Consider the following 20,207-nt stretch of genomic DNA (forward strand, 5'->3'; position numbering starts at 1 on the left):
AAAATATATCGTTTTATAAAGATATTTCATTATTATTGTAATGTTTCCATGAATATGAATGCATGAAACTAGATTAGCCTATTCCGACGTTTATAAAGTATTCCAAAACCATTCAGATTGTCATAATAATTATTAATTAATATTTTTTCGATCTTGATTTTCCCTAGCCAAATCTAAGCATCCAAGTATCAAACCAAGTGTTAATGATTACATTTCGATCTAACGCTAAAATCACAGGTTCGATTCTTCTCGTTTGGCTCAGCAGATAGCCTGATGTGGCTTTGATATAAGAAAACACATACACATACACACACACACATTTACGTCTTATTTTAAGACCCCGGATGTAGTTTTCCCAGTATAGCGAATCTTGATTTATAAACATAATGATATTTTTTTGTAACGTGGAGGACATAATATATGTTTCAACAGAAGAATACAGACTAATTTTATAACTTTCAGTCGTTTGAAGTTTTAAGTTATGTTAACAGCTTGTCATTTACCCAAGAATTACAAGTGTCTGATTACCGAATTGAATAAAACAATTCATCTTGCATCCAAATGCAATGATGCTCAGTGACAATAAATATAACTTAATGACCAAGCAGACAGACCAGAAAATCAATTTTTCAGTATATATAAATGACAAAAATACACTTTTTCAACTTTTACAGTGCAGTAAAGCAAACGAAATAAAACAATAGGATTGTTCAATGGTGAAACGCTTCTTTAAAAGGTAGGTATACAATTTGCTAACTATACAGAAACTAAGAACATTCACAAATGTTTACTGTTCCACTACATACACCAAGTGCAAAATATGTGCATGGACAATACTAAAAATATTTTTGGTGCGGTTTTAAATTGTATAATTATCAATATTAAGTTTCTTTGTTTTAAAATTTCGCGGAAAGCTGCACAAGAGCAATCTGCGGTAGCTCTACCTAATTTAGCAGTGTAAGACTAGAGGGAAGGCAGATAGTCATCACCGTCAAGCGCCAACTCTTGTGCTTCTCTTTTATTGACGAATAGTGGGATTAACTATCACATTATAACGCCCCAACGGCTAAAAGGGTGAATATGTTTGGTGTGACGAGGCTATCAATATTATGACTTGAATCTTTCATCTAAAAGACATATGGCTAAGCTTCATATTTTTCGATTAAGTGGCATTGCGTTAATACATGATTATCTTTCATTACTCTCATTATAGAAGATATAATATCTTTGTCTGTGTGGACCATACGTTTATTTTTCGATCTAAAGGTAATCTAACTAAATATATACTAAATAACTTTTGTTTAGAGTTAAGTACAAAGGTCCACAATGGGTTATCTGTGTTCTGTCCACCACTGGTATTAAAACCCGGTTTCTAGTGATGCAAGTCCGTAGACTTACTACTGGGCCGCTGAGAGACATATGAAACACTCAACTATTACATTTTTCTATTCCTAAATCATAGACATATTTATTAGGCTATGTTGCAATTATTTTCATTATATTTAACCTTGCTATAATAACGATTACCTTGACAGGTGTTATGATTTTATCTCACAACGGCCAGTATGGGTATAAACACTTTTATCGATAAGCAGAAAACAACGTTTTTACCTTCCTAGGTCATCTTCTTATCAATGAAAGTGTTACTACCCATACCAGCAGTTATGAGATACATTTTTATTTCAAGTGGGTTTCTCATTATCAAGAATGAACATTTCTTTTCGTTATGTTTAAGTAACAGTAACAAAGACTTGAGAAATTTGATCTGTACCGTATTTACCTGTGTAAAAGACGATAGTTTTTACTCTTAAAACAATACCTGATTTTACTCCTCGTCTTGTACACAGGTTTAAAGTTCCAGTAAGACCTCTCTGGGTAATTGTATACTTAACCCAGACTACACTTGTTTGCTTTTCTGAGTAAGTGCGTTGACATCGTACCACCTACTGCGTTACAACACACATATTTGTAATTATATTATATACAGTTGTCTCGATTCTTCATAACAAGAAGCTATTTATCTTACACGCTAATTACAATTACTCCAAACATTTTTTATTTCAAATATATTGATGCTATCCGTCATACTAAAATACTGCTAATATTATATGAAAAAGTTAGTTTCTGCAACATACACTAATCTTGTAAAAATGTTTTTATAGTAGATCATAGAAAACAAATTGAATTGTGATGAAAACTTTGTAAAGTTGTTTATTACGTGTTTGTGACTTAAGTTACGCCGCAATGAGTTGTCTGTAGCGTTTCAAGAGCATAAAAACACATTGGTGATTGTGTTGATTAACCAATAGCGAAGATTAGCACAGTTTAAAAATAATTTCTAACAATTTATTTACAGAAGTAACTTCTTACACTTGCCTGACAATAGATGTCGTACTATACACCTAAGTAACTTTAAAGAAATACACTTGATTTGATCAAAATATTCAGGATCGTCATATATACTGGCTAATATGGTGTATATATTAGATAGTTTCTTGCATACTTCTTCAGAAATTACAAAATAGTTAACATCCCTGAAGTGTTAGTTTTACTATTTCTCTAAAATACGAAACCTAAACTTATTTCCAACAAGCAGATTGTTTGTTGTTAAGCGCAAAGATACACTATGAATTATTTGTGTCCTACTCATCGCGGGCATCAAAACCAGGTTTTTACTATTATAAACTCTCAGAGTTACAACTGAGCTGGGGACGGGACGATAATCAGAACCTATAGACAATGGTCAACTTCAGCGACAAATTAATTATCGTCATCAAAACTATGTTCATACATTTTCGTCTATGTTAGCGCATGATTATTAGACGGAACAATTATTAGCAATAACGTTCAAGTGAGTGTTCAGTCACATTTGTTAGCATTGTTGCTACCAATTTTATCGAAGAGAAAATTTAAAGCAGTGATCAGAGTACCAAGAAGGTTATTTCCATCCTTCGTTAAAACTATGGAAATGATTTTTTATCATAATTGATTCCTGAGTTTAATAATCCGTATTATGACAGTTCCTAGTCTTCATTTACAAGAGTGAAATTTAAGCAAATATGTGGTTTCTTAATATCCTCCCCGAGTCTCTGAAAACTTTTTCTTCGGATAATTTCTACGTTCAATATTTTTTTCTTTTTATTACTGTTCCCAATTAACCATCTGTGTGTGTCGAAGCCCGGTTTCTGGCGTTGTAAATCCGCAGACGCGTCACTGTGCCGCTAAGGGACAAACAAGAAAGAAAGCGAAGCAATGTTGTAGTTCTAAATTTTTTGTATTCTCAGTAAATTAGTTTGTTTTAACCACATATAATCGAATTATCTTTCGTAGTCGTTTGAGAGTCTAGAAACGCTACCTTTCTAGCAGCACAATATTGGACAAAATCATCATTAAGTTCCAAAAATATTAAAGATGAGAGCCACGAGTCTGGGATCAAACCTGCTTATTATTATTGTCGAAAATAATTATTCAGTCTCACCACTAATGTACAGAAGTTAAAGACCATTCTATTGTATCAAGTATGCGTCAAATTGTGCATACAAATTAATGATACAGAATGATTGCTTTCCATATAAATATATAACTTCATTTTACTATGAAACTGTTTAAGTGGTAGCTCCTTATAGCATTTGTGTAAATCATTTAATTATACTTAATTAAATTTTAATTATCGTTATTTTCACGTATAAATGCATCCATATTACTGTATGGGTTCTTTTGTTTTTAGAATTAAACACAAAGCTACAAAATGGGCTATCTGTGTTCTGCCAACCACGCGTATCGAAACCCGATTTTTAGTAGTGTAAGTCCGCAGACATGCCTCTGTGCCACTAGAGTACTACGTTATGGGAAGTGTATCCTTACTGTCAACAACGGCCCAGCATGGCTAGGTGGTTAGGGTGCTCGACTCGTAATCTGGGGGGGGTGTTATAACGTTACAGTCAATCCCACTATTCGATTTTAAAAGAGTAGTCCAAGAGTTGGCGGTAGGTGGTGATGACTAGCTGCCTTCCTTCTAGTCATATACTGCTAAATTAGGGACGGCTAATGTAAATATCCCTCATGTAGCTTTGCGCGAAATTCTAAAAAGCAAACAAATAAACAACTGTTTGCTATAGGGTAGAGGAAGGACCTTGTGTCCTTACGCTGAACTTGACGATAAAGCTTGTTTAACCTGTTTAACTTTACTCATTTTCAGTGACTCACGTTTGATAAAAAGTGGTGGAATTGTTGTGAAAACAGCTGCAAGTTATATTAAGTGTATCCGTAATTTATTGAAAAGCGGAAAATGTGTTGGGAAGTAAGCACAAAACTACACAATGGGCTATCGATACTCAGTTCACCACCGGTGTCGAAGCCCGGTTTCTGGCGTTGTAAATCCGCAGACGCATCGCTGTGCCGCTAAGGGACAAACAAGAAAGAGAGTGAAGCAATGTTGCAGTTTTAAACTAGTTTATACCCGAATTAAGAGTATACTAAAATTGTATTATGGACAAAAAGTATCAGTAATGTGTGTGTGCACGTGTTTATGTGCGGGGAGGGAGGGGTTGAAGCACAAAACTGCCAGTTTTATTTATTTTTTCGATTCAGAAGTTTGAAACGAAAAATTGAACGTTAATAGTAAGATTTGTTTGTTTGTAATTAAATATAAAGCTACACAGTGGGCTATCTGTCCTTTGCCCACCACAGGTATCGAAACGCGACTTATACCGTTATAAGTTCGCAGACATACTGTTGTGTCTCTGAAGGAACTTTTAAAAGTAAATCAAATTTTTACATCTATATTCGTCTACTTGGTCAGACTCTTTTGTTGAAACTTTCCATTTAATGTTTTTATTATATTATGTGCCTGTTTGTTGTTTATTTTTTCAGAATTTTCCCTTTCTGTTCCCGTTACTGTACTTTTTAAATAATTGCATGTTGATGGTTTATCTGATAAAACACAGTAAAAGAGCATATCCACAAGTTAGGGGATTATTCTTGTAATATATCGTATTTTTACACCGTGAGCACTTATTTTGTTTTATCTCAAGCCCTTCTTCAAACTTTCCTCTCCGTCAAGTTAGTATACATATATACACGTAGCGTGTAAATTTGTTTGTTTATTTTGGAATTTCGCACAAAGCTACTCGAGGGCTATCTGTGTTAGCCGTCCCTAATTTAGCAGTGTAACACTAGAGGGAAGGCAGCTAGTCATCACCACCCACCGCCAACTCTTGGGCTACTCTTTTACTAACGAATAGTGGGATTGACCGTTACATTATAACGACCCACGGCTGAAAGGGCGAGCATGTATGGCGCGACTGGGATGCGAACCCGCGACCCTCAGATTACGAGTCGCACGCCTTAACACGCTTGGTCATGTCGGGCCATGTAGCGTGTAAAACATGCGTAAAGTAGGTTTGATTTTGGTAAGCGATTTTCTTTCAGAAACCACTTTATTCTAACATTATCTGTGTGATACTTCTGATGAAACGGTTTTGTCGCAGAGTAGCTGTTTAGATACGCTAATTGCAGGTTCGAAAACTACCGTACTCCGAAGCGTATTTTGTTTACAATCTACAACCAGGATTGTCTATAACAACTCTTTTCTCTATTATCGATCCATTACAAACACTTTGTCGATCCGTGGAGCTTCTCGAAAACAAACAAAAACTGACACAATATTCATATGTAAATCATAATAGATTTTCATTGTACTTACATTTCAGTGATCCTCAACAGTTTAGGGAGGCAGCAAGCCGATTTTTGGTTTCAAATAGGTTGAGAAATTATTTTCCAAACGAACGACTCAACACATGAAAATACGATGAATACAAAACTCTTTAGTTACAAAAATACAACCACAATACAAAAAAGGGGAGAGGCTAGACTCAAGTGGTGCAAGTCGAAGTGATAAAATTTATAATGAAAACTTTATTCAAAATATTTTATCATTGCGGTGTTTACTTCTTTAAGTTTGAATTACAAACTCGAAACATAAAAATAACAGCGAAAATCCAACGATAACGCTGTCAAATTAAAATAAGAACAACTTAAGTTAAATTAAATGTTTGTTTCCTAGAAGATGTAAACTAGCCTTGATGTTCACGAACTAAAAAAGTGAAATTCAAGTTACTTTAATTTTCAAATTCAAGCGAAAATAACTCTCAAATCATTAATATAAAAATCCAGGTTAAAGAACAAAAATTTTGAACTTCACAAGAACTATTTCATCAAATCAAAATAAAGAGTTCAAAGTTCAAATAAAACAAGTTAACTTTCTAAAATATATCACTTTTATCCACTCTATCGAATTTTTTCTGAAATCTTCATCTAAATATCTAAGCACTCTCTTACAGGGACAAAGAGAATTTATGTACATTAACAAAATACATAGATAAAGCCAAGTTAACATACAGACTCACATTACATATAAACCCTTTGAGTGTGTGTGTTTTTTTTCCTTATAGTAAAACTACAGTGGGCTATTTGCTGAGTCCACCGATAGGAATCAAACCCCTAATTGTAGCTTTGTAAATTCGTAGAGTTACCACTGTACTAGCGGGGAACGCACTGGGAGCACAGTTCTAGAATGTTGCTAACCCTTACGCTCACCCGATTCGCCCCACAAGGTAGACAGCTTTATATTTCTGGACGTCAAATGCTATTTTTCCTGGAAGAAAATCAGCTAATTGTAAGTTAGATAATTATCATCTTTTATTCCCTTAAAATAAGGAAAGTTGGTGTTTACTTAAACAACTCTTTACCTCCAAATTGGAAACTTTGAAAAACAGAATAATATAACAAATAATTACATCTTAACTAAGGGATTAGGAGGCACGTATAAAAGACTTATACTGGACATGGAATCTTTTTTTAATTCACTGCAGCACTTTGAAGCCCAGATCCTTTGTTCCAGATTTACTCCTTCTCGTTCTTCATTTGCAGCTGTCAGGAAATCATAATTCTTGTATGAGAAGTCTACGTGCAGATAAGATAAAACAATAAACTGATTGGAAAATATTGTAAAACTAATCGTATTTGTTTTTCCTTGTATAGAATCTTAATACCTAATTCCTTGCAATATAGAAAAGGATTGAAGTTTTATTGTTTCTTTCGACCAATCATTTTGTTTCATTTAATAAAATGAAAATCTTAAGATTGAATTTTTTTTAGTCTTAAGTAATGCAAATGTTAAGGTTGATCTAATGCAATGCAATTATAAAGTATAAGTCATTACTAAAAACTAATAACACAATTTATTAATGTAATGCTGACGTTAATAGATGTAATAATATATATTATACATATTCTGCATTTAAAACTTTCGGTTGTTTGCAATTAAGATTATGACATCCCTGAAGCTGCTTTAACGTTTTTTTTTTATTTATCATAAATATAGATATCATAATAAATCCATAAAAATGTCAAAGATGTTTCATGATGAAACGTTAGAAATGATTTCGTTTCTATCGCCTACATGAGTTTTTATTATATCTTTTAAATATTATCTTTGGGACAAATAATAACTGGGGTATAGTATAATCATTCAAGGATTAATAACGTTTGATGATTTGTTCTGGAAATAACAATTGTTTCTTATCAAATATGTTTTTACAAACAGGCATACAAGTGTACCTGCTCTTTGAATCTATAGTGTTTAGTACATGCGTTATCTAATATGAAATTGTTAATATAATGTGTTGTTGAACGCTGTAAAATTTTCCAAAACTACTTTCATATAATTGGTCTGGAACATCAAAGAACTGCAGTAAAAAAAGTTTACCTGAGTGACCAGTTCGTTATGAGCATATGAAAATTGTAGTGACATAAATTGTCCGTTTTAGTCAATGTAACTAAAAGCTTGTCAGTTACACACTATTTTGTTACTTTTTTTTTAATCGAGGGTTGATCTCATACAACGTTTAATTATATTTTAAGAATTGAAGTACTACAGTTAGAGAAATATTTATTTCTTTTAGTACTGATCCACCTCAATAGAAACCACTAAAAGTATTAGTGATTCCCATTTCCGATTATTAAACTGGTATTCATTTGCAATTTTTAAGGGGAAGATAACTCATTATAAAACTGCACATTTAGTACAGACTTCCATTAAGGGTATAGAGACAGGCCAAGTAAAAATGGCTGCTGCATTCAATCTATTACTCTGTGTTTTTTATAAATAACTGCTAAAATTGGGTTATAGCCTTATTTGAGCATCTAATTGCCATTATTGAGTTTTCACAGCTTGGATAATAATAATGTTATCCTGTTCTTCCATCACCTGTACTTATAAGAGAAATTAATAAAATTAAAGCTACCACTTATAAGTGAATTCAACTTAAAAGCATACGTTATTTCCACACTTCATAACAATAGTTTCATTTCTGGTCGCTAGATAACAGCAAAAATGCAATTATATTACGATCTTTTGTGAGTTTTCGTTTTACAAATATATCTGCCAATAAAATTTCAATAAAAATAAATAAATAAAGAATAATATAAATTGATATTGAAGATAACAAGAGGATCAATAATTTCAGCAACTGACAGACTTATGTATATATTGTTGATGGCTGAGTTTCAAAACACCAGTTTCTTTATTATCAAAACAATCCAGTCTATTTTTCTTCAAATTTTCCGTGTGACTAAGCCTGGCAGCTGTGTATGTATGCGTGGTATCATACTTCATAGCTTGTAATATGTCCTCCCTATTAATCGACATAGGCCCGGCATGGATAGGTGGGTTAAGGCGTGCGACTCGTAATCTAAGGGTCGCGGGTTCGCATCCCCGTCGCACCAAACGTGCTCGCCTTTTCAGTCGTGGTGGCGTTATGATGTGACGGTCAATCCCACTATTCGTTGGTAAAAGAGTAGCCCAAGAGTTGGCGGTGGGTGGTGATGATTAGCTGCCTTCCCTCTAGTCTTACACTGCTAACTTAGGGACGGCTTTCGCAGATAGCCCTCGAGTAGCTTTGCGCGAAATTCAAAAACAAACAAGCAATTAATCGACATGACTCTAGCATATGGTGGAGTTGATTTTATGCACATTCAGGGGGTAAAGGTAAAGACATACGGGGTCTGGACAAGAAAAGTTCCCTTTGAAAATGTTGTTAATTGTATTATACTTTTTAATAGGTAACAGCAAAACTATATGTTTTTAGATTGCACTCGACAATATCTGTTCAAATATTATTTCAAATCCCAATATGGCTTTCGTACATACCTGAACTTTTCATGATTTAGTCATATTTTCTCATAAAAAATGTTGCGCACCTGTTGTAGCTTCTTAGATCATCTTATTCCAGTTAGTCTATAAAATGATCGAGCACGTTTTTCTTCATTTGTGAGTCGTTAAAAGATATCATAGAAATAAGAGAATTTTTGTTATGGAATGGCTAAATAAATCACTTGATATTAATCCGATTGAACATTTATGGGCTGAATTAAACCAATTAACGAAAGATCACAAGCCAAATACGGAAAATGAACTTTTTGAAGTACTCAAAGAAGGATGAAAGTCATTCGCTCAGAAAGACTTCACGTATTCATTGAAAGAATGTCACATCGACTTGCAAAAGTGGTTTGTGTTATTTTGAGTTTCATTTTTACGTTGGATTATTGCAGAGAAACTTGTTTGGTTATTTTGTAAGTTGATTGTAATAAGAAGATTTAAGAAACTACAGCAGGTGCACAACACTCTTTATAAGAAAGTGTAACTACAATCATGAAAAGTTCAGATATGTAGGAAAGCCAGTATTAAGAATTATATTTTTGATTTTATATTTTAACAGATCTCGTCGAGCGTATTCTTAAAACATATAGTTTTACATATTTTTCTGTTGTCTGATAGAGAATATAGTAAATTAAGAACATTTTCGAGGGGAACAGACACTCTTTTTGTCTACCCTCTCTAGGTTATCTAAATATCCCCTTAACGTCAGTCCTCCATCTGGGGTAGTTACGTTATCTTCGAGAAACAATTTTAGCTTTACTAGTGTCCAGTGTAATCCAAAATTAGAGAAACTGACAAAACTGATATGATATAAAGTTTACAAAATTATACAAACGTTTCTATATAATTAGCCACTATAACAAGTTTATGGTTATTAGCCACTGTAAGACTGTATATCAGTATTCAGATTAATTAAATATGTGCGGAAATTTGTAACATATCATCTACTTAACTTTAATCTGCCAGTGGCTTAGCGGTAAGTCTAAGGACTTATGACAGTAGAAATGTTGTTTCAATAACCGTGGTAGGCACAGCATAGATAGTCTATTGCGTAGCTTTGTGCTAAACAAATAAAATTAACTTTAAAATGTGCGAGTAAACAAATCAATTACACTTGTGTTCTCAAGACGGGTGGTATGGGTATTGGCACTTTAATTAAAATTAAATTAAAATCACAGAACTGTATTGTCACGCATTCAGTTATACTGCAACTAATATATAGTCTTTTTCTTAATTGCTTTATTGTGAGTTTTGTGACTTTTGATTACATATCTCTATTAGCTGTTGTCAATAAAGTCTGTTAATACCATAACTTAATAAGTAAGTTTGATAAAAACATACAAATATATTATAAAAATTATGTAAATTGTTAATACTATAGCTTTACCTAGAGTTTGTTTCAACGTAAATTAATAAGGACTCCACTCATGTTCTGGCATTATGTGTATAATTTAGTTCTATAAGCATTAAGCTTTGAAATATGTTCTATATATTACTGAAGAAGCTCCCCGCTAGTACAGCAGTATATATCCGGATTTACAACGCTAACCTCAGGGGTTCGATTCCCCTCGGTGGGCTCAGCAGATAGCCCTTTGTGGCTTTGCTATACGAATAACACACACACATTATTGAATAAATTATTTTAAAATGCAATTTTGTTATATATCTTGATCACATTTTTGGCTTATTTTTCATTGGACATTATTTTTCTGATCATTGCCTTTTCTTGGCGCTTAAACGTCTCGTTCGAAACGTTGCTTGACGATAATTGAAAAGATGAACGACTGCTGTTTTGTAGACCTGAAATATATACTGATATTTAAATATATCGTAGTGTAGGTTGACTAATTATTTGTATTTCACTGTTTAAGTATATTTATACTATAGTGAAGGCAATATCAAGAACAAATATTGTTTTACTATGTCAAATCCGAAACTTAGCAAAGAAGGTAAGTAAAATAGATGATAATATAACATTTACATTTATAATAAATTTGTAAATCAGTTGTGGAACAATAAAAATGTTAACAAAAATTACGGGAAAGAACATAGTAACATTGCCTACACTTCGTTCACTGTATCATGCATATAGATTTAAACTTGTTTTTCGAATCATGAATCGCATTGGAATGATGAAGAAAAGAAGAGTTAATCGAACATTACCACAAATTTAAGGATAATAAAAACAATAACACTTATAGATCATTATAACATTTTATTTATGATATTTCGTATATTTTGGTCTCTCCATCTAAATTTCATTGTTAATTGTCATTCTATCATAATTTGATTGTAAGCACTTAATTTTCTTTCCAGATTGTTGATTAAGGTGAAATTCAATAAATATCTGTCTCTACTGTTAAGCATAGTACATCAAACAACAGTGATGATTTGATGATGCTCAAACTTTTGCATAGTTCTTTCTCATTTTATTGTTGACAACTGATGGCATAGATTTCTGAAAAAGGTTGGTAGGCTTTTTTTTCCAGTTAGTGGCTTGTTGCAAACATGATTGCTGGATATAGCACTGTTATTGGTCCATTCACTTTGATGGATATGTTTGCAGCAGTCGTAGTTGAAGGTATTCATTGAATGCAGGAATTTTTTTATGACAAAGTTCCTTTTTATTCTTTGCTAACATAAGAAATACAAGAGAACAAACAGAAAAACAATTCCATCTTTCCCAATATCAACTTCAGTTCATGATCCCTGATGTTTTGTGAATGTTAATGCAACTGACTTTATATGAGAAAACAATGAAATTTTACCACTAGTAGGACTGATGATACCTAGGGAATATATACCCTCTCTCATTTATTTTATAATAGCATTACTAACAGTGACATGAGTTTTGCATGAACTCTGAGAGTGAGGATGCTATGCTTATGGAGTTCATTCTTTCAAACTTAACAGATTTTAGGGGCAATGATTGTTATCTATTTTCAGCAACAACAGTCATTTTTATACTTCATTGTTTCTTTAAAGTTACTTTGGTTAATATTAGTTGCTATGTTTATTAAATCTAATTTTAGTTATTATTAAAAAAATTTACATTGTTTGCATTGTTTATTAATTTGGGTCTGTCTAAATCTACTAAGCCAGTTTAAGCTTTTATTTATTAAATCTTATTATTTACTTATTTTTAATATTTAGTGTTTTAAGGTTATCATTCTTATATTTAGTAATATTTTTTCATTATATAGATTATTTTACATTGCTAGCTTATATATAGACTTAGGATGTGCCAAGTATAATTTTTACCAGTGTGGTCACACAATTTTGCTAATAATATATGTACTTTTATTTTTTATAATTTCTAATCAAGTTTTATGTTTATTTTTTATTATAATATTTACTCTTCATTGTCAGTATAGCATATGGATTTAGTACTAACCGAACTGAACATTGTGCATTTGGAGTAGAAAGTTTAACATAAAAAAATATTTTATAACCAATCATGACCTGCAAAACATTTGCAGTAGTTTTCATGCCCTTCACTTGAATTTTCCTTATTCTATCATGCTCATGCATGGCATTTGAGTATATACCTTTGAATGAATTGCACATGCATATTTTATATCTAAATATGTCAAGTAAGCCCATAGCAATTTTATTTAGTGTAAACTAGGAAATTACATATGGATTAAGTATTGTGTGAAATATTATGCAAAAAACAACAACAAGTTGTTATGTGATTATATTGATATTGTTCTGGGTGTGTAACATATTTATTGCATTAAAAAGTTTGACAAAGCAAAAAACAGGTAAGATGCTTCTGCATGTAAAAGCCAATGTGAAATGTGGACTTCATGGACAAAGGCATAACAATATGAGATTTGTAGTGTTTGATTGAGAAATTTCAAAGAAAGGGTCCAGACAGAGAAACTGACAAATACAAGTTTATTATGTATATAAATATTTGGTGAGAATCCTAAACTTAAAAACATTGATCTTTTATTTTATACTGTAAATGAAAAAAAATTGAAGTGTTCTCCATGTAGTGGTACAAAATTGGTAATCTGTTCTGTAGTATGTAACTAATCAGCATTAGTGGTTAAAGAATTGATTTGTAAAAATAAATTCACAAATGGTATAATTTTCAAAACAGTGTAAAAGTAGGTGTGAAAATTGAAAGAATTAAATAGTATTTCAAGTATAACAACATTCTCTGTTCAAACAAGAGGTCATTGACATATGATTCTGGTTGTTTGGGAGTTTTTTTTAAGTGTTTTACAATCCTGGTTTCAGGCTATATTTAAGTTTTTGCAGTGAGAAAGTTGAATTACAAAACTGTGTGAACAATGAGAAATTTCATTTTACATGCACACCCTTGTGCAAATTAATTGAAACAAGACAGAAAATTACGAGTTTTTCAATTTTTTGCATTTCTGAGAATCCAAAAATTACTCACAAAACACTTAAATGCTAAACACTAAAATTCCAATATTATAACATTTAGGCTCAAAGTGACTCATTTAAATGACATAATTAAAGAAGAAAATCATGAAATATAGTAATTAATTTTAGACATACAATTGTGAATGATTTATACATTTCTAAAATTTTAGGTAATTCTGCATGATTTTTAAATATTCTAGATATAAATAATATGCAGAATTTACCATATGAATGTTACCCAAATTCTTTAACATATTCTTTTCATAAACTGAAAGTTTGGCATAAAAAAAAACATTATTTAAGAAAAAATAATAGAAAAATGTGCTAAGTAGAGAATAGCTACAAAATGTAAGAAAGTAGACATTTTAAAAACTAAGAAAACCACAAATGATTATATTTTGAAACATAATTATTTTACATATTATCCTCCAAATTGGTTTTTAGAATGGAGATAGTAGTTGCATTAAAGGAAAATAAACTTTTATTAATTTCACTCCAACAGATTCACATTTTTTCAGTTTAAAACTAAAGTTCATGAAACATCAAAGAAATATATTATTGTGTCTGTCGATAAAGCAAACTAAATTTGTCTTTATGATTATCCATAAATGTTTTTGTGCTCAAATTATAACAGATGAGATAAATACTACGTAAATTGTTTAAATTGCAAAATTAAGTCTAAAGATCATCTTATTAGCAACCTATTGAAAGTGTAAAAATTTGTTGTTAAAACAAGCCTATATTCAAAATTACCATATTTACATGTGATACCCAAATTACATAAATCTCCTATTAAATTTTAATTTATTTCAGTAAATGCTATATTGAAAGAACATGTAATTTTATTAAATAAATTACTGAATCAGTTATTGGTTAAAATTACAACAAAATGCAAGCAATTAGCACAATTTCTGGATAAATAAAAATAATGACCATTTCTTTAAAAAAAATAAAAATTAAATAAAACACAATTAGTAGATGCAATTAAAACGTGATTCTACTATGTTGTTTACACCTATACCACTTAATGATTTGGTAATAGTGATAAATTAGTTAATAGATGAATTTATAGATCTACCCATAGAAAAACAAATTTTTAGTGCAAATAATATTGAACATATTCAGTTTTTGCATGTATAATTACATTTATTTTCATAAGTGCATTTATAAACAAGCAATAGGTGTATCAGTGGATACTGATTATTTGAGCTCTGTTGCCAATTTATATCTTTATTATTACAAAAATAATTACAAGTAATTTTTCAAATGTGGGATTATTTTCCTTAACATACAGATGTACTGATAATTTTTTAGTATTAATAATTCAAGAATAAATAATTACATTCAGTAATGTTTACTTTACAGTTCTACAGATTGAAAACACTTTTATATCAAAAAGAAATGTATTTAAATTTAAACATTAAGATAATTAATAATCATTCTAATATTACTATTTGTGATAAAAGAAATAATTTCATAGTTCAAATTTTGGACTTCCCTCTCCAAACAGAAATGCACCAACAAATGCCATACAGAGCATTAAACACTCACAGCTTCTTACATATTGGAGAATTTGTACTAATGTACAGTTCTTAAAATCTAATATTAATATATTAATACACAAACTCATTTGCAATAAAAATTTTAAATATTTTAAGTTAAGTTATATTTTATAATAAACATAGAAAATATTTCTACAAATTGAATAATTGTAATTTAAACAAAATTATAATATGAACAATAAAAATTAGTATCTAACATTTATTGCAGGGGAAATAAAATTATTTACTATGCATTTAATTTATTATATAGGTAGATTAATAAAGTAGTTCTTATATCACCTTCCATATATAAGACCTGCCACTGTGGATATCTCTAGAATCATTGAAAATTGATATAGCGGTATGTGAGCTACACTAGTAGGCCTGGCATGGACAGGTGGGTTAAGGCGCGTGGCTTGTAATCTGAGGGTTGCGGGTTTGCATCCCCATTGCACCAAATATACTCGCCTTTTCAGCCGTGGGGGCATTAAAATGTGATGGTTAATCCCACTATTCGTTGGTAAAAGAGTAGTCCAAGAGTTGGCAGTCTTGCACTGCCAAATTAGGGATGGCTAGTGCAGATAGCCCTTAAGTAACTTTGCACGAAATTTAAAAAACAAACAAACAGCTACACTAGTAATTTAGGTTTGGCTTATAATAGTAATACTTTGACATCTTATTACATATACTTTAAGAACAGTTTTACTGTTTTCCCCACTGATATTGTGTATTCAACTTTTTATTGTTATCATTTATATATTTGTGAACAATTACCTTCCTGCATTTGGCTGTAAACAGTAAAAGGTGGTAAAGATAAAGGTTCTGGAGTAGAACACCCATATCTGCTCCTTTATTTTTCTTAAACATGGGAAGCTGGTGAAGTTGCAGTTAAACTGGATATATGGTGTACCCCCAACACAATTTGGATCTTACTTCAAAAACCAGGTCACATTACATAATTATTTGTGCCCTGTGTTGTATGTTTACACTGTGACTGCATTCTCCCCACTCCTTATGAAATTACATTTAATTATATTTCATTTAAGATTTCAATATTTTGCTTAAAATTTGCACTATCCTTTCTTTGATGTATTTGTTTTTAAATTTTTATCTTTGTGTAAGTAAAATATATGGTAGTATGCATTATTTTGGCCCAGTGCTTTATTTACCTTTGCAAAGCATAATAAAGCCAGGTTCCAAAATCCCACCCATCTAGAATTGACTAATTTTAATGGTCTTACGTGCAAATTATCACACAACAACACTCCACCAAGAGCATGATATGCTGTCTTGATGCATGTGATACTCTCTATTCAATTCCACAGAACTATCGCTTCTCATTTTACAGTGCTTGTGTCAAGAAATTTTTTATTTTGGTGCTTTTTGTATGATTCAGATTCATGACTTTTAATAGTTTAACTTTCAGAGTGGAATTTCTTTAATAATTTTTTTTAATATTAACATTATAAAATAATTTTTCTCTTAACTTAAAATCCCATGCTTTTATCTTCTCACTCTTGAATTTTTATGCATCAGCCACTTTTGTTTAATTTATATTTCAAGTATGAATTCTGAGATTAATATTATCACTTTGGTGTCATACCTCTAACTAGCACTATCCCACAGGCTGCAGGTGTGATAAATCAATTTTTGGATTAATTTGTGATTATCTGCTGTGAGATTAAACTTTATATGGGTCAACCTGTTCAGACTGACATGGATTTTGATAGCCTCTTTTTCTCATTGGATTTCACCATGTTTTTCTATTCCCCACCAATGGAACTAGCTAAGCTTAATACATTATTTTTAGATTTCTTTCTCATATATGGAATGTTTTGTTCATGTCTCCAATACCTTGTGATCCCCATTCTTTGTTGCACTATATTTCTTCATCTAGTATTTGGTTTTCTAACCCTCCCCAGATATTAAGGTTTATGCTTTGCAATTTGTTTCCCAGTTAGTTGGGACTGCTAGCATGTCTTGCCCTCCATGAGCTACAGATCAGTTTGCATTAGCTTACTATCAGGCTGATTCTGTGTTTCTCGACTGTCAGCAGTTAGGGTTGATTTTATGTGTCATTTTTGTTGTCTTTGGTTCTCATTTTACTGGTTTTTTTTACTACTGCATTATCTTAGGACTTAAGAATGGTTCTTTCTTTTTGGTGGTATGTTTATGGTGATGTATTTAAGACTTGGAAATCAGGTGTATGGTCTGAGCATCAACACACTACTCTTTCCTCTTTAGTTGCACATTTGTCACAGTTGGAGATGAGACAAGCTCCTATTCTTCTTTCATGCCCTAGTTTTTATCAGCCTTTATCTGTTCTTCCATCCAGTAGTTCCTCATCTTGTCATTTTATTTGACACAGATGGGCATGCTACCAGCAGTACTGATGACCACAAGTAGAGTGAGAGCTTACTTGCTCTTATTTGTTCCCTTTTGCAATAGGTCCATGAGTTAGTAAGGTTTTATCCTAGGGACTTGGCATACAATTTCTTTCCCCTGCCTCCTTTGTTTCAGGTAACCATATCTTGGGATCCTACAACAAGCATCTGTCCAAGACAGTACAAGATCATCTGTCTCAGCTGGTTATGAAAACTGTTCATCATCTTTCTCCAAGCTTTCATTCCAGGCTGTTTGTCATCCTCAAGGAAACTATAAACTGGTGTCCTGGAACATATTTGTTTTGTCTCAGTCATTTTCTGATTCTTTCCTGTTTTACCAGGTGTTTTTTTTTTTCTTTCTGGTTTTGTGGATGAGTAAGGTGGTGTTGCAAATGCTTACTTTTATATCCCAGTGTCTCACCACTTGCAAGCCTCTCTTTGTTTGGTCCCCAAAGGGTGGTTTATTGGTTTTGTGCACTTCCCTCCAATATTGTTTAACTCGTATTATTTATTGGATGGTCAAAGTGTTCACTTATCATTTACATACTCCCAGGTTGCACTTTCACCGTTACATTGACAACTAGCCAATTTTAGTTCATTTTGAACAAGCTACTGTTGGAGGTGGCTGAAGTGGGATTGTTAATCAAATTGGAGAAGTCATTCCATCAGCTCACCCAATATCTTGGGAGGTTTTTTTCAACACCAATACAGTTAGACCTGACCTTCTCCTCTTTGACTTCATGAAATAGAGCTTCCATGGGAGCCCTTATTCCCTTATGCCATGCACATATGTAAGCTCTTCAGCAGATTCTTCACAACCAGTGGAATCTTGCACAGGATCCTTTGATGGCTCCTATTTCTCTTCCTCATTGAGAATGATTTTTAGTGGTGACTCCAGTGTCCAGATTTACACCTTTTCAGGGCAAAGGGGATGTGGATCAGTTAAGAAGAAGCTTTGAGAAATTGATCTGTGGCCTAGAGATCTTATCATATCAACATCCTGGAGCTTCTTGCTGTAGGTTATGCTTTGGTTCATTTTCTTCATCTTGCCAGAAAATGTCTAGTTATGATCCATTCCAACAATTCTAAAGTGGTTGTTTATCTCAGTCACCAGGGCAACACCTGTTCTCAATTTCTTTTTTATATTTTTAAGCTAACGTCAAATATTTGTATCATTGCATGTCATGTTCTGGTTATTTTCAGTCCTTTTGAGATCAGTTTTCCCCATCAGTCAAAGTCTACCTGATGGAGTGCTGTTTTGATCCTCTTGTTTTCCAGTGGCTTTGCCTTCAATGAGGTATTCCTCACATTGATACATTTGCAATATCTCTCAACAACAAATGGCCTCTGTTTTGGTCTCTGTTCCCTCATTCTCTTGCTCTGGCCATAGATGCTTTCTTCTTCCTACTTGTTTTATTCACAGTGTGATTTCTATCATCCATGTTACTGCATTTTGGGTCATTCTGATTGCTCTGTCATGGTTGGCTAAAGTTTGGTTTCTGTAGTTACTATGGCTACAAACTACCCCTCTGTTACTGTTTCCTCTTATTCAATCCTTTATTTATTAACCTCAGTCCTTGATGTTTCATCCAGCCCATTCTCATCCTTTGTCTTTTGCCTGGTTTTTATTTGATCCTTTGCAAAAAGATTCAGCTTCTCCCAGTGATACCTTCTTTTCTATCTTATTTGATTTGCCCTTCCTCCAGGAAAGTTTATCAATGTAAATTAAACCTTTCCTGCTGTGGGTTTTTGGGTAAATGTTTTCACTGCTTGACCCATTGTTTTTCATTTTTATTATTTCCTAACTTAGCTTTTTGATCAGGGGTATTCTCTCTCTCAGAGTTATTGGGTGGCCTTGTCCTACACATTTCATTTTTTCCAATTCCCTAGGTTGTTTACTTCTTCTGCTCTTTCTTTTTGATGCATTCCTTCCAGGTTTCCTGTCTACTTTGGCAGGCTGCCCTTTCATATTGGGAATAGTGATGTGATCCTCCACTGCCTCACTTTGCCTCTTGATCGCTCTCCACATGCTGCTTTTTTTCATCTTTCCCTTAAGGCTTATTTCCTTCTCCTTTCACCCCCAGTTAGTACAGTGGTATGTCTACAGACTTACAATGCTAAAATCAGGGGTTCGATTTCCCTCAGTGGGCTCAGCAGATAGCTCAATGTGGCTTTGCTATAAGAAAACACACACACTCCTTCTCCTTTTAGTCTGGACATAAAAGGTCATATTTATTTACCATCAGTATTTTACATGCTCTTTATTATTTATTGTATATTTTCCTCCTCAAAACTTTGGTGATTTGAGAGACTACTCTTCCTTTTTTCTGATTTTACGTCTTTCCATTTTCCACCTTTATCCTCACTCTGATCAAGGTAGACTTTTATGTTTTGTTTGTGCTCTTCATTTCTATATTGCCCTTACAGCTTACTTCTATAGTTTTTATTCTCATCTTTTTATTCCTTTGCAGACATCCTCTGTTAATAATCTTTCACCTTCCACCCCTACTAATTGGGTTTGGCTTTTGAATTGATTGGCTTATTCTTCTTTATCGTCCTCCTCCCGTACTTTGTTCTGGGCATCTTCTCATAAATTATAAATTGGAATCTCATTTTCATCGTTTCTTCAATCGGGTGTGTGGACTACCCTTTGTATGTTTATCT

General features: G+C 32.5%; 1 protein-coding gene across 3 annotated transcripts in view; it reads left to right on the forward strand.

Moving 5' to 3' along the window:
- Positions 1-10,976: 10,976 nt before the first annotated feature.
- LOC143240296 (SH2/SH3 adapter protein dreadlocks-like) overlaps positions 10,977-20,207 on the forward strand; it is a 33,644-nt gene continuing 24,413 nt past the window's right edge. For all 3 annotated transcript variants that reach the window (XM_076482517.1, XM_076482518.1, XM_076482516.1), the window contains exon 1: positions 10,977-11,169. In XM_076482517.1, the coding sequence (XP_076338632.1) occupies positions 11,142-11,169 (28 nt within the window). In that variant the 5' untranslated portion in view covers positions 10,977-11,141. The remainder of the gene's footprint in view (positions 11,170-20,207) is intronic.

Source organism: Tachypleus tridentatus, chromosome 13, assembly GCF_004210375.1.
Source record: "Tachypleus tridentatus isolate NWPU-2018 chromosome 13, ASM421037v1, whole genome shotgun sequence".
In the NCBI taxonomy this organism is placed as follows: domain Eukaryota; kingdom Metazoa; phylum Arthropoda; class Merostomata; order Xiphosura; family Limulidae; genus Tachypleus; species Tachypleus tridentatus.